The sequence below is a fragment of the Bubalus kerabau genome, chromosome X, assembly GCF_029407905.1.
Source record: "Bubalus kerabau isolate K-KA32 ecotype Philippines breed swamp buffalo chromosome X, PCC_UOA_SB_1v2, whole genome shotgun sequence".
Lineage (NCBI taxonomy): Eukaryota > Metazoa > Chordata > Mammalia > Artiodactyla > Bovidae > Bubalus > Bubalus kerabau.
This window is the reverse complement of record NC_073647.1, coordinates 152,436,249-152,459,659: the sequence shown is the minus strand read 5'-3', so window position 1 is coordinate 152,459,659 and position 23,411 is coordinate 152,436,249. Positions and strand designations below refer to the sequence as shown.

The 23,411-nt window shown below is 38.2% G+C and overlaps 1 protein-coding gene and 1 pseudogene across 5 annotated transcripts in view; both read left to right on the top strand.

Annotated features, from left to right (window-relative positions):
- Positions 1-19,033, top strand: part of FANCB (FA complementation group B) — a 34,434-nt gene extending 15,401 nt beyond the window's left edge. For 3 of the 5 annotated variants that reach the window (XM_055564561.1, XM_055564559.1, XM_055564560.1), the window contains 7 exons: positions 2,097-2,249; positions 3,047-3,139; positions 8,197-8,325; positions 11,196-11,362; positions 12,119-12,549; positions 12,668-12,905; positions 13,607-19,033. In XM_055564561.1, coding sequence (XP_055420536.1) covers positions 2,097-2,249; positions 3,047-3,139; positions 8,197-8,325; positions 11,196-11,362; positions 12,119-12,549; positions 12,668-12,905; positions 13,607-14,021 — 1,626 coding nt within the window. In that variant the 3' untranslated portion in view covers positions 14,022-19,033. Of the gene's footprint in view, positions 1-2,096; positions 2,250-3,046; positions 3,140-8,196; positions 8,326-9,001; positions 9,044-11,195; positions 11,363-12,118; positions 12,550-12,667; positions 12,906-13,606 lie in introns of all 5 variants that reach the window. The other 2 variants (XM_055564562.1, XM_055564563.1) reach the window with 2 other exon arrangements.
- On the top strand, positions 14,219-22,914 carry LOC129640236 (cardiotrophin-like cytokine factor 1; annotated as a pseudogene).
- The last annotated feature ends 497 nt before the right edge of the window (positions 22,915-23,411 follow it).

The window sequence follows — 23,411 nt, the reverse complement described above, 5'->3', positions numbered from 1 at the left end:
AGTAATTGCATTTGAGCAATTACACTTCGTTTAGCAGTTAAGAGAAATATAAAGTAAATACAGGAGGTTTTGTAATTGAATGGAACATACTATTAAGGGGAAAAATATTTTTCTCATTGCCTAGTGAAAGGAATTTCCTGTTTGTGGTATCAAGAGGTTTTAAATAGTAAAATGAATACATTATTGAGTAATAAAATGGTGCCTTTGATGGTTTTGCCCCCAAATGGGAGAAAACATCAGATGCAGTCTTCCTTTGCGTTGGCTATGGATTTCATCCATCCATCCTTTTGCTACTTCATTACAAACAGGAATTAAGGCAACTTACAAAGATAGGTGAACTACAAATAAGCATAAATTAGAATAAATAATGAAAATCAAGGTTACTGTGTTCTGAGATCAATGCTTCATAAAGGCCCTAGTCCTCAATCCAGTAATAGGGCTTGAAAGAGAGAGCTGAGTGTGGAGAAAAACATGATTAGCTTTTCTCCTAGGCTTTTTCTTTTGAGTAGAAATTATCTCTGCAAGTTGTGACAAGTATCTTTGTAGCAGGCATTTCAAAATTGAGATCATTGTCAAGTATGTGTGAAACAGATAGTGGTGTGTTGTCAGGTAGAAAGAGGCCAGTATGTTTAGAGGCGTGCTGTCTGATATGGTCAGTAGTCACTGGCTCCAGGTGGTGAGCCAGCATTTGCAGTGTGGCTGGTCAGATTTAGGATGTGTTGTCCATGTCAAATACACAGCAGATTTCAAAGGCTTAGTAGAAAGTGGGAGTAAAATATTAATAATTTTCTTGATTCTGTTGAATTGAAGTGATAATATTTTAGCTAGACTAAAAGGCCTTTCAAAAGTAAAATCACCTTTTTACTGCTACTAGAGAATTTTCTTTTATTGGCTACTGGAAAATTGAAAGTCATGCATGTGCCCTGCCTTTGTGGTTCACCTATATTTCTTTTGGACAGCCCTCTTCTAGCGCTAGAGATTGCAGGTGTGTGTACATGCATGCGTGCATAGCTCTGTGGTGTTTGCGTGCTGAGCACATTCTTTTTGCCAGTGTCTCTTGGCATGGTTCATTATAATGCATGCTACTCATGGTGGGGTGGTGGGAGAAAGGGAGGCTATGGGCTTACAAATAAGCTTTCTCCCTGCATGAGTGAAAACTCACTGTTTTGAGTGAAATATCACTGATTTGGAATTAGCCTTATAGGGGAAAGATCGATATTTGATTATGTAGCTTGAGGAGTCTTATGTATTCTTGCTTGAATGCAAGCTCCCCTCTACCTGGAAGATGATGTATCCATTCTTCTGGGGTTCTGCATGGGGGTTTCAGCTTTTCTGCCTGAGGGAGAAGGAATTTCTGATCCCTCTGTGTTAGTTTTCCAGGGGATCAATCTGGAAGCCTTCAGCTTTATGGATCTTTAAGAAGTTGTCTTCTATTTTAAACTTGGGATTTCACGTTCTGGTATAAATTTAACAAATCATTCCAATAGGCTATGATGATTCTAGGTGCCCCACTATTAGGATCTCTTCCCTTCTGTGCCCCACATAATCACTATGTTCTCTCCTACCAGAATTCAGGATATATTAATTAATTATAATTTCATATGGACTCTTACTCTGCTTCGAGAGCTCTTAAAAGTGTTTGCTAGTACCCTCTAGTTACCTAATGCAACTGAATTCCTTGTGTAATTGGTTTGATCATAAATACATATCCACTAAGGCTCATGGAGTGAGGGTTATCCTTAAATTAACCAGTTAGAGAAAGAATCTTCATTAGAGTTAGTCATGAGAAGTGTTAACATTTATAAATTATAATAAAAATTTTACATAGGAATCAGGAATGTGACAGCCCCTGGACAAATGTTGATAAAATATTAAATAGAAGTATCTTGCTATCTACAAATTTATGACTCCTTATGTCTTCTGATCTCCCAATATCTGTATTTTAGTTTGGTTCTTGGTGTTTGCACTACCATTTTCATGAATTACTTGTAAGGTCGAAGATGACAAAGTAGAACTACGTGCAGCAAAAGGATTTAGCTCACTTTATATGTATTCATGTGTTCCTTCTCTGTTCCTTCTTTACCACTCTCTTTCAGGTCGCTGCCAAATGGGAGAAAATTCGTTCAGTACTGATAGATGACTTCTTTGGAACTGGAATGGAACAAGTACTGCTACTTTTTAAGGACTCCTTGAATTCAGATTGCCCGAGTTCCTTTGAAATAATAGGCCATAACACCTTTAACTGTTCGGTAGGTTCTGTTTACTTTTTATACATTACTTTAAGAACATTTTAGAAAATTTGAGTACTTTAAAGCTTTTGACTTACTTTTAAATATTTATTTCATGCTTTTGACCCACCTTTTAAATATTTTGATTTCATACGTAAAACTTTGACAACTTAAAAATACATACATTGAATCTTTTAAATAGTATATTGACTCTCCTTTCAACAAATGTTATACAATTGTATACCAAGTGTTATACAAACAGTATACCATTACTGTTTTTGGTGTAAATTTGAAATATAGTGTATCTGGTATTTGCTCGTGACAATACTGTAAATTAACTTCATCATTGCTTCTGAAGAGCACATTTTATGCCAATAAAGCATGGTGATATTATATTTATTAAGGAATAAAATCAAATGAAAGTGCTTTATTAAAAGAAGTAACAGTTCACAATGTGTTAAGATCTTGAACATAAGAGAAATAATACCCCGAAAGTTTCAGGCCTATCTTAAATACCTCTGAGCCTCAGTTTTTTTATTAGTAAAATGACAATAATTCTTATTTTCTCTAGTTAGGACATTTTATAAAAACCTAGTAAGCTAAAAAAAGAAAAAAAAAGCCTAGTAAGCTGATACTTTTTGAGGCAGTATACAAATGTTCCATGGGTGGTAATAGTGGTATTCATTTTTTTCCTAGTTAGGAGAAAATGGTGTATATTGTGGTACACTGCTTTTTGGATAAACTTTAATTGTATTTAATTGTAGGAATTTTCAGTTTATTTCAAAATTTCAGTTTTAATGTGCTGTTTTGTTAACTAGGATGAAACGTTGGATTGCAATGAAGATGACCTATTTGACGACAAACATGGGAATTGTTATTTGGTGGTTCTACCTCTGGAAAGAAGATTGAAAGTTAGTGTCTGTTTCCTTTTGCTTTTTTTGGATTAGTGCTGTTCTAAATGAAGGAAAGAACATTGAACGAAAGGTCCTTAAAGTATAAGCAATGCAGTGATCGGGGAAAAAAGAAATGGTACAGGTTATCTCCTGCTTTTCAAAAGTTTGCTTTATGCTATTTTGCTTAATGCCATTTTGCTTTACACCACTTTGCTTTTAAGAAAGACCCCCATTAGCAAAAACTGTTTTTGCTAGCCAAAAGAAATCTGAAGAGGAGTTTTGCTTTTATGAAAAAAGGGGAAAGCGAAAAATAGTGTTCAGCGTTTGTTTTGCAACAAGCCATTGCAGCACACATCCCAAGCAGCAAGAGTAGTCCTGCCAAGCTCCTTTTCTGGACCTTATCTCAGCCTCTCAGCAGGCAGCCGCCATGGCTTTCACCCGGGTCTCTGAGCACCTGGGCTCTATCTAAATTTGGTGCATCCCTTACCAAGACGTGTCCTAAGGTAATTGCTTCTTTGCTTTACACCATTTCCTTGTGGCTTACAGAAGGTTTCATAGGCATGCACTGCTTTTGGTTAGTGGGGGAAACTTGTATTTCAAAGGATCTATTTCCTTTTTTGGTCCCTCTGTAAAAGCTATTAAGACATTACTTTTAAATGTATCGTCTAAAATGATAGTTTTTTGTAGTAAAATTGTGTGAATTTGATAAGACTTATAAAACATAAACATCTGTCTTTTGGAAAACACGTATTTTGTAGTTTTAGGGTCAGTATACCATTACTCTTTTAAAAGAGCAGTAAATAAGATGAATGATGACATGTTCCAAATGTGACTAGTTTACCTTCACGTTTTCCATACAAAACTCTCTAAAAAAGATTTCAATATTTTCCCAAGTGTACAAAGTTACTGCATATTCCCTGTAAAATACTCAGACTTTAATGCCAAGAAATATTAAAAAGAGACTAACAATTATCTTTAATTCTACTACTGTGATATAACCAGTGTTAAAACTCTGACTTGCATATTCTTATTGATGTTTTTAATGAATATATACAAGTTTACATGGAAATGTGATTATAAGATGCCTGTTCTCACATAACCTGCCTTTTTTCTTTTACTTTTTTTTCTTTTTATTTTTTTTAATTTAAATTTATTTTAATTGGAGGCTAATTACTTTACAATATTGTATTGGTTTTGCCATACATCATCATGAATCCGCCACGGGTATACACGTGCTCCCCATCCTGAACCCCCCTCCCACCTCCCTCCCCATACCATCCCTCTGGGTCATCCCAGTGCACCAGCCCCAAGCTTCCTATGTATACAGAAAATTCATAGAATAATACAGTGATCATCTCTAGTCCCCATGTAGATTCCCCTATTGTTACTTTATAAAAATCATATTTGCCTTATATGTTTCTGCTTGTGTGTATGTACATGTATTTGAAAGTTGCAAATATTCAGTATCTCACTCTTATGTGTTTTAGCAGGAATCTCCTAAAATAAGGACGTTCTCCTGTGTGACCCCAATACCGTTATTCACTTAGAAAGTTAATATAATCTCTTAGTTTTATTTACTATTCAGTCCATATTCAGAGGGCTTCAGTTGCCACAAAAATGTTTCATAAGGCTGCTTTCTTCAGGATCCAGTCAAAGTTTGCACTTGATTATTATATGTCTCATTGGTCCTCTTCTCTAGAATAAGCCCTCCCCACCTTTTGAAAAAAAGGACACTGCTGAGGCCAAGCCAGTTGTCCCTCCTTTTGGATTTGTCTGACTGTTTCCTTGTGTTGACCTCTATGGTTTTCTGTATCCCTGGCAAAGTTTTTTGGTGAAGAGCCAGATAGTAAATATTTATACTTTGCAGGCCCTTAAAAAGTTTTTTTTTGCAAGTATTTTAATATTAAAGTGAATTCACTAAATACTTAGTGAACACATATTAGATGTAAATGTGAACAGTAGATAAATAAAGCATCATAATGGACAAAGAACTGTAAAGGAAAAGGTGGATTACATTAAACACTTTTGTGCTCCAAACAAAGTAAAATAAAAAGACAAATTTTATAAAAGGAAATTATAAAATTTGACAGAGGATTAATTTACTTAATATAAAATGCATTCTAAAACAGTATTGTTGAGTATATAAGGTGGCCCAGTCTCTTGAAAGGAAGTTTGTTATAGCTATTAAAATGTGAATTGCATGTTTTTTTACTCTTGCAATTTCACTTCTAGAAATCTGTTCTAAGGTTGTACTTATATATGTAAGCAAAACTGATTTTACAGGAATATTTAAGTAGTATTTATAAACACAATTCAGTCAAAATCTAAATAGCCATCATTAGGAGTATGGTAAATAAATTATGATTTAACTGAATCATGGAATACTATGTAGCTGTCAAAAAGGATAAGGTACCTTTTTATACAATCTTTAAGTGATGACAAATAATTTAATTTATGAAAGCATGGCTTTTAGAAATTCCACTTCTGATAATGTCACTTGATTTTTTTTTAATCAACTCTGATAATAAAAAGCAACTTAAAATGGTAGTTGAAATATATATTTTTAAGCTTCAAAAGCCAAAAATATTAATATAAGAATAGATTAGCAGACCAAACTCTAAAGGCTGGAACCCAGAGAGACAAGCAGAACACAATTGCCCTGGGAGCATTCTGTATTTAAACTAAAGCAGTAGTACCCTAGTCACCCAGCAAAACCAACATAAAGTCCTCTGCAGGAACACACATTTATCCTAGGCCTCTTCTGAATCTCACAAATAATTTTTTAAAGAAAATGAGCCACCCACATGAGTGGGTGAGTGAGCACATGAAGAAACAAGGCATCCTAATTAATTATTCACAGAAAATAACCAAATACCATTTCTATAAGCAAGTATCCACATGTTACCACTAGCTCTCATTGTGGCTAAAAACATTTCTAAGTGCTGGAAGACCTTTTAGAGATGAACAGATCTACCCTCTCCACCATTGTGCATACAGGGAAGCTGATGGAGAGCCAGAAATGTGAGGTGGTTTGTGGAGCTGGAACTGGAGTTCAGCCCACTGTCTTTCCCCTCTATAGTTTATTTTCCAGCCACTCATTGAAGGGGATAAGGCAAGGCCAGGACCTTGGAAACACTTGTACACGTGTCTAAGAAGGTTCACAGTGTTGGTGGTAATGCTCCACAACTGGGCCCAGATGTCCACTAGCGGGAGGGGGAGAGGGCAGCTGGGTAGTGAGCTGATGGGATGCTGCAGAGCAGTGACAGGCACGAGCTACAGCTACTAGTGAGAAATGGGTGAGTTGAAAAGTGAGTGCATACAGAATGACTCCACCTACAAAAGTTCAGAAGCAAAAGACACACACAAATTAAACATATTCTTAGGAGTTGATATGATGATGGTAAAATGATGAAGAAGTTACCTTGAAAGGGGAGAGTAGTGTTGCCTCCAGTGGAGAGAGGTTCTCGATTGGGGAAGGCCCATGGGTTGCTCCGAAAGTGCTGCTTTTTTGACCTGAGTGTGATTCCAGTGGTTCCTACTTCATCCTTAGTCTGTGAATTTTTTTTTTTTTATCTTGTGCACTTTTCTGCATGTATGAGAGTGGTCACAATAAGAACAGGAAAGCAAGATTCAGCATCACACAGTACAGGGTGCTCCGGTATTTGGTTTGGGGTGGGTTTTATTTGTTTTGGGGGAAAAGAATGAAAACATACCTTAACATACACATGGGAAAGTTCTGGAAAGGTAAACAATCTTTTGTCTTTACCAGTGGGATTGAGGGTCTAGGAAGGGAAAGTGAGATGTCTTTGTATGTTGTTTCAATACATTGTCATGGGCTTATTTCATAGTGTTATAACAAAACTTGTAACAACATAGAACATTTCAGTAGTCTAATGACTCATGATTTATTCTTGGAGAATTGGGATCATGTTGACAAGAGTCAGGAAGCGAGAACACGGAAGATTTCTGAGGGGGTCCTCATTGTCAACCTGCCCGTGTGTCCCTCTTCTTCCGTCCCCTACCCCTCCAGCATTTTCAGACTTGGTTCTCCACCTTGGACAGGTACATCTCACGTCCCCTCGGTCATGAATTACTCAACCAGTGAGTGATGGAGTGTGAGTGATGTGGAACCCTCAGAACTAGGCCAACATAGGAAGTTTTAAAATATTACCTAGACACTTGACATATTTTGTGCAATGAGATAAGATAGGGTTCAGTCTTCATTCTCCAACTTCTATTCATTGATAAAAGGAAAAAAATCTGTCTTAAAATGTAATTTAAAAGAAAGGCAAATACAGGATGTATCTTGTTTTTTTCAGTCTAGAAAAACATATATTAAAAGCCAAATTAATACTTGAACAGTCTCAGATCGCCATCTGCAATGAAACAGCTTCTGAAAGTTCCTTGGCACAACTCTTTAAATTTTCAGAAGTAAAATATATTTCATGAATGTTTTATCCTTAGTGTTGATATCTATGTATCTGGTATAATAACAGGAACAGTTTGCTCTTTGCCCACTGAGAGCCATTTTATCCCCCTGATAGTTAAGAGTTAACCCCAGCATTGAGTTTATTTGCACAAAAATAAACATGTGACAGTTTGGGATCTGTTATGTGTTACCTTTAAAATTTTGCTGTAAAGATCATATAAACAGAAGATTTCAAGCAATATTAAATCAAAAGTAAGCATTTCTATTCATAATGAAACATCTTGTTCTTGCAGAAATTATTTCAATAAGAAAATGTTTTCTTGTTGGGGTAGTCCTTATTTTTTATGCATATTGATTAAATTTATTCATATTCATATCGATACTTAACTCAGTTGTGAAACATGTGAATACACTGACATTGTCTCAATTTGATATGTAAGCTATTGCATTTATTTGCTGTATTATTTTCCTTTGTAATTAGAGATTTTATTTTTTTAATAAAATAGTTTTGCTCTGAGTATTCATTGCTATCTATAGGAAAATGAATTCATAAGCAAATTTGGAGAAGATACCTACTGAATTATTAGTATATTTGGTTTCATTTGAAATTATATCTCTGACAATGGTTTTTCTTTATGCTTTATAGGTTGGTTTCATTTCTATTTGGGAATTACAGCAGCATCTCTTGCTTAAGGAAAAAATTATATCAAAATCTTACAAGGCTTTAATGAACCTGTTTCAAAGAAAAGATGATAGTACATTAAGTGCAGAGGAGGTAAAGTTAAAAATGTGACCATTTTATCATTTTACGAATTGAAAATCTAAAAGCTATTTAAGAGTTATTTAAATTGGAATATTGGAATGTATTAGAAAGTGCTGTTCAGTGAATCAAGAAGCACAATGGCAGGGATTATGTAATGGTGGGCTTTTATGACATTGAAAACTGGTTAAAAAACCAATATTTTAACCAGTTTGCAAATTATTCTATATTAAAATCTCAGTTGTCAGCCACCTTGAGGAACAAGTTTTTTGTTTTTTTTAAAGATGTAACTATTAAACTGTTTTATTTGTATAGTTTGAATAGAAATTACTCTTAAGTGAATTACAGTTAACCCTTGAACAACATGAATCAGGGGCTCCAGCCCAATGTGCAGTTGAAAATTCACAAGTAGCATTGCTGTGGACCCTCTGTATTGTGGTTCCCCATCTGCGGATTCAACCAACCGGGGAGTATGTAGTGCTGTAGTATTTACTATTGAAAAAAATTCACATATAAGTGAAAAGTGTAGTCACTCAGTCATGTCCAAGTCTTTGCGACCCCATGGACTTTAGCCCACCAGGTTCTTCTGTCCATGGGATTCTGCAGACAAGAATCCTGGAGTGGGTTGCCATTCCCTCCGCCAGGGGATCTTCCCGATCCAGGGATTGAATCTGGCTCTTCCGCTTTGCAGGCAGATTCTTTACCATCTGAGCCACCAGGGAAGTCCTCACATGTAAGTAAGTGGACCTGCACAGTTCCAACCCTTTTTGTTCAAGGGACAACTGTATATGTTTTCTGACTTCTTCAACAGAATATATTAATTATTATTTTATTTTGTGTTAATGGTGACATAATTTCATCTTTAATATAATGATTGTTCTTTTAGTCTGTTGCATGATTCATTTCTAAGAATATTTATTCCTCTAGTTAATGTCCCTAAATTGCTATGCCTTTTCAGTCCTCCTATTTGCTTTTTATAATTTTATTCTCATTTTCCTTGTGGTTGACCATCATAAGAACCTCTTCAGGTAACTTGCAGTTACTTATGCCAGTGTGGTAATGTAGAATATTAGCAAAAACTGCTTTGACTTAATAAAAAATAGTGTTTATACATATTTGTTTCATACAGAGAAAGACAGTATAGTTGAACTACAGATAAATCAAGATAAGCTGGACGTAGACACACTTGAAGTTGCATATTTTCTTTCCTCAGGTGACTCTAACATCTTACTCTGACTTCCTCTAAAATTTACCATTCTTATAATGGTCTTTGCCTTTTGTCTGTATGTCAGTCTTAGCAACATGAGGATTTTGGCCCAAAATGATTCCATTAATGTAAGAAACAGAAGCACATCATGTTGCATTTCTGTATTACTATTCTCATCTCCTGGGGACCCTCATGCAAGTCCTGTTGAAAGCCATTGTTCAGTCTCCCCATTTCCCTTTCCTACTTGAGCCCAGTGATTTTGCTGGTATTAGAAAAGGGGGAGAAAGGTTAGAAAGTAATGCATTGAAATCACTGTCTGCAAGGCACTGTTTTGAGCCCTTAACATTGCCATCTTTAAAAGCAATTCTGGCAGGTAATAAAAATTTCTGTTTCGGGTGTATACCCTGCCTCAGATCTCACAGCTAGTGGCAGAAGTATCAAATTCCTAGGAACACGTTTAGTTCACTAGAATGTAGATGCCCATATCTTTTTTCAGTAATTACCATGCAGAGGGGCAGCGTAGAGTAATAGTTAATATGCACCATGGGCTCTGGAAGCAGTTGGCTCTGGTCAGATCCCAGCTCTGCCTCTTGTCAACTGTGTGACCTGGGACAAGGTACTTAACTTTCCTCTGCCTCAACTTTTCCTTATATGGGAAATGTAGATAATAATACTACCAACGTAGGGTACTAGAGTTATTGTGATGGTTAAACATATTTATACGTGAATGGCATTTAGAATAGTGCCTGACATATAGTAAACATTCAGTAAGTGTTGTGTATTTTTTTTTATTATCATTACTCCTCCTCCTATTTACATTTGTATTATAAATCCATATGTGTGTGGAAATGAGTGAGTGTGGCCTGGACTTTTAAGAAGAAAACTTTACCATCAACTGTACTTGAATTAAAAAAAAAAAAAAGGAAAAAGAAGAACATTTTAGCAATAACTACACTTGAAAGAAAAAAAAATGAAGAAAATTATCACAAATATAGTTTAATCAGTGTTATTCATACAAAAATGTCCAGTTCTAAGTTTAGTGTTAGTCACTGATAAAATAAAGATTGCATTGTCTTCAGCATGCCTTGGGCACATTTTGTCAGATTATTTTTCAAAATGAACTCAAGGTTATATCCCTGCTGGCTCTGTGTTGGGTATCCAGAGCCTTATTTACAGTTAGGCCATGCTTCTTGATCCAAGGGTTGTTGTTCAGTCGGTCAGTCGTGTCCAACTCTTTGCAGCCCCATGAACGGCAGCACGCCAGGCTTCCCCGCCCTTCACTATCTCCTGGGGTTTGCTCAAACTCATGTCCATCGAGTCGGTGATGCCATCCAACCATCTCATCTTCTCTCACCCCCTTCTCTTCCTGTCTTTAATCTTTCCCAGCATCAGGTTCTTTTCTAGTGAGTCAGCTCTTCACATCAGGGGCAAAGGATTGGAACTTCAGCTTCAGAGTCAGTCCTAATGAATATTCAGGGTAATTCCAAGTAGATAGTTAATTGTATGTTTTATAAATTTTATTTTAGTGAATTATGTATTATCTGTATCATTGATAATAATTTACTTTACAATATGTAAGCCATAAGGCCCAGCCAAAAACTGGTTTACATTGTATTTTTTGTTTTGCTACATTTGGTATATTTTTGTAATCAGTTATTTAAACATATTTTTCCATAAGGAATGTCTTGTTACTCTTTGTGGTGAAGAAGAAAATCCTGTCTGTACCTTCGACGAAAAGTTATCAGACAATTTTCAAGATTTAGAACAGCTAGTAGAGAAGATATGGTATCGGGTAATAGAAGATAGCTTGGTTATTGGAGTGAAAGCCACATCTTCTTTGAAGGTGTAAGTAAATTCTAACATGATAATGTCATCTTGATCTATGGAATAGCACTGTCCAACAGAAGTATAATGCATGCCACATAATCTAAATGTTCTAGTTGTCATATTAAATACAAATAGAGGGCTTTCCTTGTGGCTCAGTGGTAAAGAATACATCTGCCAGTGAAGACACAGGTTTGATCCCTGATCTGGGAAGATCCCACAAGCTGGGAAGCAACTAAGCCTGTGTGCCACAGCTATTTTGAGCCTGCGCCGTAGAGCCTGTGTTCCGCAGCCAGAGAAGCTGCTGCCATGAGAAGCTTGTGCACCACTGCAACTAGAGAGTAGCCCCTGCTCTCCTAAACTGGAGCAAAGCCCGCACACAGCAATGAAGACCCAGCATGGCCAAAAATAAATAAATAATATTTTAAGTGAGTAGGGTTTTTTTTCTCTTATTTAAGAGGAAAGGTGAAAAATCTACCCTAGAAAGAAAATACTGGCATTATTCTACCTTTCCTTTCTCTTAAAAATTCCCTTTGTAAAGTCCAGCGTATTTACAATGTTTTTGCTTTCTGGTTTCAAGAAAAGTGCTATTACAGGATCTTTGGAACTATGTTTGCTTTTATACTTAATTTTAAAATCTATTGTACATTTCAAATGATGTTTCCTAGGAAAAGAGAGAATAAACAATTTTTTTTTTTTTTTTTTTTACTGTTTAAAGGCATTTAATCGTGTGGTTGATGACCTTTTAGACTTAACTGAGCTCTGTATTTTTTACAGGTCCCTGAATCATGTGACTTTATTGCTGTCAGTGGATCAAGGCTCTAACTCCACCTTTCCACTTATTAAGTGTCAAAATAAGATATTTAAATTGACTCGGAATTCATCACCAGTACTAAGCTCAGTGCCGTATGAAGTAGGATCAGAGGTAAAAAGAATCAAGTTGAGTGTTGATAGTAAAGAAGAGAAAGAGGAAAGCGTTGTTTGTGAGCAACCATTGAAGAAAGAGTATGTACAGATGATTACTGCTGTAACAGCTCTTCCACCACTTTTAACATTCAGTAATTTTTGTTGTATTGTGCTGCTACAAATGAGAGAGAATGGTAACTCTTCTGAAGCTCATTATGTCCAATGTGGCAGAATTGTTCTAAGTGTAGAAGATCTTTCAAGTGGGAAATGCGTGCTGACATTTCCAGAGAAGAAACCTATAGGTAATTTTTGTGGCTCCTTTTTAATCATATACCTAATTGAATCAGAAAATTTTAAGAACTCCTTTTCTGTGATCCTGGACAGAGTTTAATGACGGCGCTTGTGATGTTTTTGCCGTAGAACACATGGAGGATCTCTTTACACTTCTTGCAGCATGGCACAGAGCTTGTTTTCAAATCACATCACCCATGTTTGCTCTGACCTCAGTGAGGGTATGGCTCTTAGAACACATGAAGTGTGAAGTCCTCAAAGACTTTCCAGAAATTTGGTTTTGCAAAAGGCCAGGAAGTTTCTATGGGACGCTCTTCAATTGGAAACAAAGAACACCATTTGAAGGAATTTTAGTAGTCTATTCCAGGTATTTCACGTCAAATTGGAATCGATCCAGGGAAGTGTGTGTGTGTGTGTGTGTGTGTGTGTATATTCCAACAGGGATCCCTCTGGTAGTGTTCTGTGCCATTGTAGGACGTGTCCAGGTCATCACCTGGTACAAGGTGAATAAACAGGTGGTCTCACTTGGAAACTGAAGCCGTTTTAATTATGTTTGTTTTTGGTTTTTTTGGTGGGGTTGATTAGGTAGGGCGTAATAATTTTAGGATTTCCCTTTGCTCCCCCACAATGAAATTTTACAAATATAATTTTGATTTTATGACTCAGAGAAAAACTTTAATCAGGAAGCAGCCTAATCAGGTTATTAGTCAGTACTAACTGAATTGGCTAGGATATATATACAGTTGTTCCTCTGTATTCACAGAGGATTGGTTCCAGGACCGTGATGGACACCAAAATATGGATGCTGAAGTTCCTTTTATAAGCTGGCTTAGTACAGTCTGCCCTCCATATCCATGAGTTCCACATCCACAGATTCAACCAACCACGGGGCTGCCTGTATCTGATTACTACTGTCTGAATCGTATCAGTGACCACCTGCATGCATTATAGGTTCTATTCATTACTAGAGGATGTAGAAATGAATGGTAACTGATTATTACAATATGTTGTACATGACCATTTTGCACTAAGTTTTGTAATATTGTGTTTGATTTTTTTTTATTCCAGGAATCAAACAGTTTTGCTCCAGTGCCTTCATGATCTCAGCACAGTTCTCCCTATAAACAGTTTCTTCAAATATCTAGAGTTAGAAAGTGAAGATTTTCTAATTGGTCATTTGGCAGTAGCTTTGGAGAAGGAATTGGTCATCCTTGGTTCTCCTCCTTCTGCCTTAGTGAAGGTTGAAACGAGCTTGGTGCAGAATTGTGAAGTAAGCAAAGAAAAGAGTAGTGATGATGTGGCTGCTCTATCAGACATAGAGAAAAGCATCCATCTCTACAGAAAAGAACTTCAGAGAGAAAAGGAGCAAATGTTGGGGACGAACTTAAAAGTGAGTGGTGCTCTTTACAGAGAAATGACTTTAAAATTAGCTGAAGTTCAGTTGAATACAGACCTTGCTGCCAAGCAACTGACAGATTTATAATTATATTCTCAGTCTGATTATATTTTAGAATATTTTTCCCTGCCATAGTGCTTTGGTCCTACTTTTTCATTTTACATTATATGCTTCCTCTGTAAAATGAAGATTGAGGCTTACTGTAGAATCTTTGGTTTTGAAGATGCATAAAATAGCCTGCCTTAGAGCAACACTTCTCACCTGGGCTCATTTTGCCTCCCAAAATGGGCAAAGGGGCATTTGGCCGTAATTGGAGATACTGTTTGGTTGTCAAAAGTAGTAGTGGTGGGTGGGGAGAGCAAGAGGTGGATGCTATTCGAATCTATTGGGTTGAGGCCAAGGATGCTGCTAAACTTCATACTCTGCACAGGACAGCTCCACAGCAAGGAATGATCCAGCCCAAATGTGAGTACTGCTGGGGTGGAGAAATCCTGCCTTAGCGTTTCCACTTAACACACAAGTGATGGAACAATATTTTGTTTTAAATCTTCTAGAGAACTTAAATAGTCCTTTTATTATTTTCTGCTTACTGAAATCTTGTTGTTGTTATTGTTTAGTTGCTAAGTTGTGTCCTACTCTTTGCAACCCTGAAGACTGTAGCCCACCAGGCTCCTCTGTCCATGGGATTTCCCAGGGGAGAATACTGGAGTGGGTTGCTATTTCCTTCTCTAGGGGATCTTCCCGACCCAGGGATCGAAGCTGCGTCTCCTGCATTGGCAGGCGGATTCTTTACTGCTGAGCTACCAGGGAAGCGCCCTAGTAAAACCTAGCATATAAAAATCAACTTAAAACAGATAAACAAGGTTTTCAGGATTCAGAAGATTCTGTAAACATCAAGCCCCTGTGGAAATTTAAATGGCAGAGTGTCTAGGTAATACCACTAAAATGAAAATGGTGCAAACCCTTATTAAATTCAATTTTATTAGAAAACCTCTCTGAAACTGTAAGTCTACAGGCATGTGAAAATTGTTGGGCATTTCTCTGAAAAGCATCTCTTTTAAAAGGCTAAGTATACCTCACAGGCCACTATTTTCAAATAGTTGAAAATGCCTTTAAGCCATCTGAAATTCCAACTCTTAGCAAAGCTAAAATGTAAAATCCTAACTAAAGTAACTTAAAGAATGGGACACTTTTTAAGGACTGAGAAATTTAAGTGAAAATTCTCTTTAGTTAAGTGATTTTTAAAGGGTTAAATTAGGCATTTTAAAGGGATAAAAATTCAACTTATTCTCTTTTCTTTTGGGAAAAAAATAAGAATTCTGAAATAATAAGAGAATGTCAGGAGAAGGGAAAAGACACAAAAAGATATGGGCCAAAAAGAATGTTTCTGATCCTTTTTGCTCTAAAATCTGTAAGTGAGAAGTTTCTGTCTCAGTTGAAAGAAAGATGATTTTAGAAAGCAGCATTTCACGCGAGCAGCAGTGAAGTGCTAATTTCCCCGCGTGCCTCAGATGTGCTTGTCCTTAATGATCAGATGATACAAGTGGGTTTTCACGAAGCTAGGTTATTACTGTCTTGGTTTTTATGGCTGTCCATATAATATGCTACTTCTTTTTTTAGTAATCCATTGCAAATTGAAGTAGAACTTTATAGCTCTATTTCTATGAAATTTCAATGAAAAATGTTTCAGACTTTCTGGAAATGGAAATGTGATAATTTCAGGATTAATTGTGGAAATCTGGAGGCAGTATATGTCCATAGATGTAATGAAGCTGCCCATGACATGTTCTGAAAGAACAACCAGGTAGAAAATATAGGAACTAAATTGTAAAATGGACGCTGCCAAAAACCTAAACAGAATTTAATTATAATAGTTTATGTGTAGAAAAGCTATTTTTTTAAAGCATGTTTATATTTCATTTATAAAGCAACTAAAAGTTATTAATCTGTATGTATCAAATAACCTCTTTACAAGTGAGCTTTGTACTCCAGTATAATTTTTCTACTTACTACAGACTAGAAAAGCCAGAGTTTGAGGAAATGACGCCCTTGGCTGTGCTCTCATGATTCAGTTGTGTTTGCCTCTGTAATAATCATATTCCTTTGACCACTTCATCAGGAATCTGAGACTCCCCTCAGAAACCTGTCCTCCCAAAAGGAAACCCTCCTACACTGTTGGTGGGAATGTAAATTGGTGCAGCCATTGTGGAGAATAGTATGGAGGTTCCTTACAAAAAACAACATACAATTACCGTATGATCCAGCAATCCCTCCTGGGCATATATCAGGCACCTACTGTCTCCTCCTCACCATGCAGTTTTTCATGTACTACAGATGTCAGCAGCTTTATGGGACAAAAGTGCCTGTATGCATAACTGCAGGTCAACATAATCGTCCTGAGTTCAGCAAGGAAACTTCTTTAGCATCTGTAACTTCACCTTGGATTATCCATTTCCCCACAGCATCAGTCACTTACCCCCAAAAAATAAGCAGTGTTGAGTTCAGTTCAGTCGCTCAGTCGTATCCGACTCTTTACGACCCTGTGGACTGTATCCATGCTCCTCCATCCATGGGATTCTCCAGGCAAGAATACTGGAGTGGGTTGCCATTTCCTTCTCCAGGGGATCTTCCCAACCCAGGGATCTAACCCAGGTCTCCCACATTGCAGGCAGACGCTTTAACCTCTGAGCCACCAGGGAAGCCCAATAAAAATATAAATTTATTAATATTATTGTGATATCAGGGGAAATGTGGGGCATGCTATTTTTAATATTTTTTTTGAAATATAGTTAATGTACAATATGATGTAAGTTACAGGGATATGATATAGTAATTCACAATTTTTAGAGGTTATACTCCATTTATAGTTATAAAATATAGGTCATATTCCCTGCATGTACAATATATCCTTATAACTTGTTCTATACATAATAGTTTGTACTTCTTAATTCCCTACTCTTATGTCACCCCTCCCCCATTCCCTTGCCCCACTGGTAACCATGAGTTTGTTCTCTATATCTGTGAGTCTGCTTCTTTTGTGTTACATATATAGTTTGTTGTGTTTTTTAGATTCCACTGTATAAATGATTTCATACAGTATGTGTCCTTTTCTGTGTGTCTTATTTCATTTAGGACAATGCCCTCCAGGTCCATCCATGTTGCTTCAAATGGCATTATTTCATTCTTTTTTGTGGCTGAGTAGTAGTCCATATATATATATATATACACACACACACACATACACATGCACGCACGCACATACACACACACACATACCACATCTTTATCCAGTTATCTGTTGATGGACACTTGGGTTGCTTCCATATCTTAGCAGTTATAAATAATGCTGCTATGAATAATCATGCATGTATCTTTTAGAACCAATGTTTGTTTTGGTTTTTTCCCGGATATACCCAGGAGTGAAATTTCTGGCTCATATGGTAGTTCTATTAATATTTTTAATTTTTTAAGAAGCCTCCATAATGTTTTCCACAGTGGCTGTACCAATTTACATTCTCAGCAACAGTGTACAAGGGTTCCCTTTTCTCTACATCCTCACCAACATTATTTGTATTCTTTATGATGGTAGACATGAGGTAATGGTAGAAGTGATGACAGATGTGAGGTGGTTTTGATTTGCATTTCTCTAATGATTAGTGATCTTGAGCATCTTTTCAGGTGTCTGTTGGGCATCTGCATGTCCTCTTTGGATCTAATCAGGTCTTCTGCCTACTTTTTAACTAGATGGTTTGTTTTCTTGATATTGAGTTGTATGAGCTGTTTATTTATTTTGGATATTAACCCCTTAACAATTATATCATTTGCAAATGTTTTCTTCTATTCAATAGGTTGTCTTTTCATTTTATCATGGTTTCCTTTGTTGTCGGCTATGTTATCTTAAATCCTATAATAGGTGAGTTCTTAGAGGTGATTGCTGGCTCCAGCCAAGTTTTCTCTCTTGACTTGCCTTCAGCTCTATCTAGATACTTGACTCTCTATTTTTTATTTCATTTCAGTTGTCTTTGTTAGAACCGTAACTATGTAGAATTATTGTATAATAATTTATATTTGGGAATTTCTTAAATGAAAGTGTCAATTCTTTAAATAATCCTTAAATAACTTCTCTTTGAGACATTTCTAGAAAGTCTTGAGATTCTCTGAAGTGTTTGTCATTGGCTGGTAATCACTGCTGTAGAGCTTGGAATTCCAGGAAAACTTAGCTCTTTTAGAAAACTTAATGTCTTTATTCCACATTAGTACATCACTTGAGAAGAAAAGGAGTGGGATTCTATTTTCTTTTTTCATCCTTTGTGTGCACTAATCCTTCCCAATGATGTGCCTATAGAAAACATTTTGTCTCTTTCAAAATATCAATGGTATATGAAGTGGAAGAGGATGTGGAGATCTTTCATCTAGTCATGTGTTTATTGATATTTCATTGAATACATGTCTTGCTCAAGTGTATAAGTAGCTGCTAGGGATCTAAAGATAAATATGACTCTTTGCAGCTTGGAAAAAACTTGCAGTCTTAATGGGAGAGACAGTGGCACAGAGCTCTATGCTATACTAATTCATAAAAGTATTCCTGGGGTCTTATGGGAATACCCTTCTGGGGCACTGTACCCAATAGGGACAGTGTTTGAAAGCATGAATTCTTCATTTTGCATGACAAGACTCTTTAGGGATCTGATAAACTAAGGATATTCTTGTTGGGGTGGTTGTGGACTAAAGTGGTATTATCATATACTGGTATTGTGCCTGATGATTCAGGGATCATCCACCAGACATGTTGCTGTCCCATTAAGAAAGGGCCAGAGAGGGACTTCCCTTGTGGCCCAGTGGCCACAACTCTGCCCTCCCAATGCAGGGGGCCCAGCTTTCATCCTTGGTCAGGGAACTACATCCCATACGCCACAACTAAGAGTTCCCATGCTGCAGGGAAGCTAGAGGATCCCTCGTGCCACAACTAAGACCTGGTGCGGCTGAATAAACAAACTAGAGAGTGGCCCCCACTCACTGCAACTAGAGAAGGCCCATGTGCAGCAACAAAGACCCAGCACAGCCAAAAATAAATATAATAATTTTTCAAAAACACTTTATTTAAAAAAAAAAATGAAAAAGAAAATGTTCAGAGAGTTACATATACACAAAGAAAGAAGTTCAAACCGGAGCATTTGGCACAGTAAGAAGGGATCTAAAACATTTAAATCATGCAGTTTTGAAATACTGATTAATTGAAATTGATTATCTGAATTATTTACCTATGTGATAAGTGCATAATATTAAATTTGCCGTCGTAATCATTTCTAAGTGTACAGTTCAGTCATGTTAAGTATATTCATGCTGTTGCACAATAGATCGCTAGAACTTTTTCATCTTGTGAAACTAAAACTATATTCATTAAGCATGAATTCTCAGTCCTCCTTTTCCTAGCCCTTGCTTTACACTAATAAGTCTCAGCCATGTTGTTGATAAGAACCACCTAAGGACTTCTTAGGGCTATGCTGACCCTAAGCCTCACTCCAAAGATTCTGATGCAGTTGGTCTGGGTTCTGCCTTGGGCCTTAGCATCAGTTTAAAATCTCCCCCAGTGATTCCGATGTACAGCCAGAGCCGGTGCCTTACAACAGGCAAAAAGTCAGCTTGACTGTTTTGGGGGCACGGCTTCACAGATTTCTCTGTCATCTTTCTCTTCGTAATGTAACATGCCGTTGTTTCGCATGCTTTCATGTACATACAAATCATCTGAGGATCTTGTTCAACTCTACATTCTAACTCGGCAGGTCTTGGGTGAGGCCTGAGACTGCATGTCTAACAAGCTCAAGGCTGATAGTGATGCTACTGCTTCATGGACCATACTCTGAAAGGCAAGGTGATAAGCAACTTTATGGTATTGTTAAAGTCAGGACTTTTGTGTTGGGAGAAATTCAAGTTTTCAGATATCTTATTGTCCTTCCATAAAATCCTCACAGTCTACTGTGTTTTCTGGTTAGCTAACTACAAGGTCATCTATCTCTGGTATTGTGCTTCCACTGGTACAGATTCTACACAAAAGTATTGCCGTGCATTATCTGTGTCTCAGCAGCTTTGGTGATAAGAGGAAAGCCAAAGAATACATTAGCTTACTCTTACTTTCTTCTTTGACATTTCCCAATTTAGATTATCTTCCATGCCTTATATCCAGAATCATTGTGGAAGGGTATCTTCTCTTTCATTCCAAAGAATGAAAAATTACGCCAAATACTGAAACAATGGAAAGACAATGATTGTACAATTCCAGATGACACCTTTTATCCGTTAGGTCTTCTATTAAGGGAACATCCAACACAAAACAAACTTACCAGTGGAGGAGATGTCATGGTTACTGTAACTGGCTTGAGATGGCTTGATTCAGCAGCTCAGTAGTATATTAAGGTGTATATCTTCACACACCAGTCCATCCAGAAGGAGGAAGCTTATAGAAGAGTGAGGAACCTTCTTTTCCAAAGCATAATCTCTCCTCAGGTCTTGCTGCCCACATTCAGCCCTGAAATGGCCTGTGGTCATTTGAATATCCTGTATTGATTGGCCCAGGCCTGGATTATGAAAGGGAGATTTACCTGCTTCCTGTTTAAATGATTTTAAACTACTATTTAAATGATTTTATGTAGGCATTTGTTATGGGTTGAATTGTGTCCTCCCCTCACCTCCCCCGCCCTTCCCAAGATAGATTGAGGTCCTAATCCTTAGTATCTCAGAATGTGACTTAGTTTGGAAGTAGAGTTGTTACAGATGTGACTAGTTGTTGTTCAATTGCTCAGTCATGTCAACTGTTTGCGACCCCATGGACTGGAGCACTCCAGGCTTCCCTGTCCATCACCATCTTCCAGAGCTTGCTCAAACTCATGTCCATTGAGTCAGTGATTCCATCCAACCATATCATTCTCTGTTGTCCCTTTCTCCTCCCACCTTCAATCTTTCCCAGCATTAGGGTCTTTTCCAGTGAGTCGGCTTTTCACATCAGATGGCCAAAGTACTGGAACTTCAGCTTCAGCATCAGTCCTCCCAATGAACATTCAGGACTGATTTTCTTTAGGATTAACTGGTTTGATCTTGCAGTCCAAGGGACTCTCAAAAGAGTCTTCTCCAACACCACAGTTCAAAAGCATCGATTCTTCAGCGCTCAGCTTTCTTTATGAAGTCCAGCTCTCATATCCAAACATGACTACTGGAAAAACCATAGCTTTGACTAAACAGACCTTTGTCAGCAAAGTAACGTCTCTGCTTTTCAATATGTTGTCTAGGTTGGTCATAGCTTTTCTTCCAAGGAGCAAGGGTCTTTTAATTATATGTCTTCAGTCACCATCTGCAGTGATTTTGGAGCCCAAGAAAATAAAGTCTTGTCACTGTTTCCATTGTTTCCCCATCTATTTGCCATGAAGTGATGGGGCTGGATGCCATGATCTTAGTTTTTTAATGTTGAGTTTTAAACCAGCTTTTTAACTCTTCTCTTTCACTTTCATCAAGAGGCTTTTTAGTTCCTCTTTGCTTTCTGCCATAAGGGTGGTGTCATTCGCATATCTGAGGTTATGGATATTTCTCCTGGCAGTCTTGATTCCAGCTTGTGCTCATCCAGCCTGGCATTTTGCATGATGTACTCTGCATATAAGTTCAATAAGCAGCGTGACAATATACAGCCTTAACATACTCCTTTCCCAGTTTTGAACTAGTCCCTTGTTCCATGTGAGTGGGTGTAATTTTCAAAACTGTGGAGACTAGCATGGAATTGATATCTTTTTGTTTTACCATGTAAAAATGAATGTTTTTCAAAATGGCTCCCACACCTGTGTCATTTTGTAGAACAGAATATACTGATGCTAAAAATATAATCATAGAATGCACATTATTTAAACTGAATAAATTTAGTTTCATAAAAAAATCACCATGTTGTCTTAATTGTTCTCAATCTCATTGTGCAACATACCAATGGAAACTTAGGGACTGGCATTTGTCAATGGATCAGTGTTTAGGAATCATAGATGGGAAGTTTTGAAGGAATTTATGTGAGCATGTGGCACAGTCTGCATTTTCTTTTACATATATGGCCCTGTTAGCTGTTTAGAGGCTGGATTATAAGAGACAAAGAGTAGATTGAAGAGTAGCAATGAGGAGATTGCTGGAGTGGTCTAGGCATGAGATGATGAAGTATTGGTTTAAATTGGGATAAATAGAACTGAGCCGGGCTGGGCTGGGCTGGGCCAGGCAGCAGGAGTTGCTGCTTCCTGCTTGGCTGGAGCCCACCAGGCTGTCCATGTTGGAGAGCTGGTGGCAGGGGACTCACTGGGGATGCTCACATGCCTGTGAACCTTGCTCTGGCGCCACCCCCACCCCACCCCCACCCAGCCCTCATGTGCATACAAAACCCAGGGCCTGGCCTCTCCATCTAGAAAACCCATGATCTCACCTGCTACGTGGACACCAGCTCCACAGCTTGGCCGGCACCTCTCTGAACTACCTGAGTTCCCCCTTTCAATGAGCCTGACTTCAACACACCTCAGCTGGGGGCAGAGACTCTGCTCAGGCCCTCTGTCATCCTGGAGGTGCGGCGAAACCTCAAGGACAAACGGCTGCTGACCCAGAACTACGAAGCCTGCAGCCAGCACCTGTGCTACTTGAGTGGCCTCACCCTCAAGGCCATCACTCTCAAACAGTGCCACAGCCTGGGCCACCTCTGCACCAGCCTCTAGGGTGTGCTGGGAGACATTGTGGGTGTCATGGCAGCTCTGGGCTACCCACTGCCCAGCCTCTGCCTGGGACTGAGCCCACCTGGGCCCCCAGCTCTGCCCACAGTGACTTCTTCCAGAAGATGGACAGCTTCTGGCTGCTGAAGGGGCTGAAGACCTGCCTGTGACACTCGGCCAAGGACTTCAACTGGGTCATAAAGAAGATGAAGCCTCTGGCCACTGTAGTCACCCTGCCCCTGGAGGTCTGTGACTTGTAACCTCTGACCTTCCTTTACCACCTTCTCTTTCCCCTCTTCCTTCAAACCCTGCTCCCACGCTGGGAACAAGAAACCTATACACCAATGCTCATTGAGCCAGGAGGCCGAAGCCATGAGCCTTTAGCCCTCCATGGACTTGGAAGAGGATGTGATTCAATAAGACCCATCCACTCCCAGCCTTCCTGACTCCTCCAGGCCTGGGGAACAGGTGCAGTAGGCCCCATCCCATTTCCACCTAATGTGATGCCCAAAGGAGCCCAAAATGATTGGTGCAAGGCTCTCATAGCTTCATGCTTCCTGCCCACTACTTGCCAGCATCCACCCAACTCCTCAAGTGGCACTTCCAGGAAGTGTGCCTGTAGGGTTGCGAGTGGGCCACCGTCTCGTGTACCTTTCTGGCATGAAGCCCTTTGGCTGCCATCCTCTCCTTAGATGGGTATTGCTCCACTTACCCCCAAATAACTCAATACATCCCATTCAGGAAACAATTTGAAACA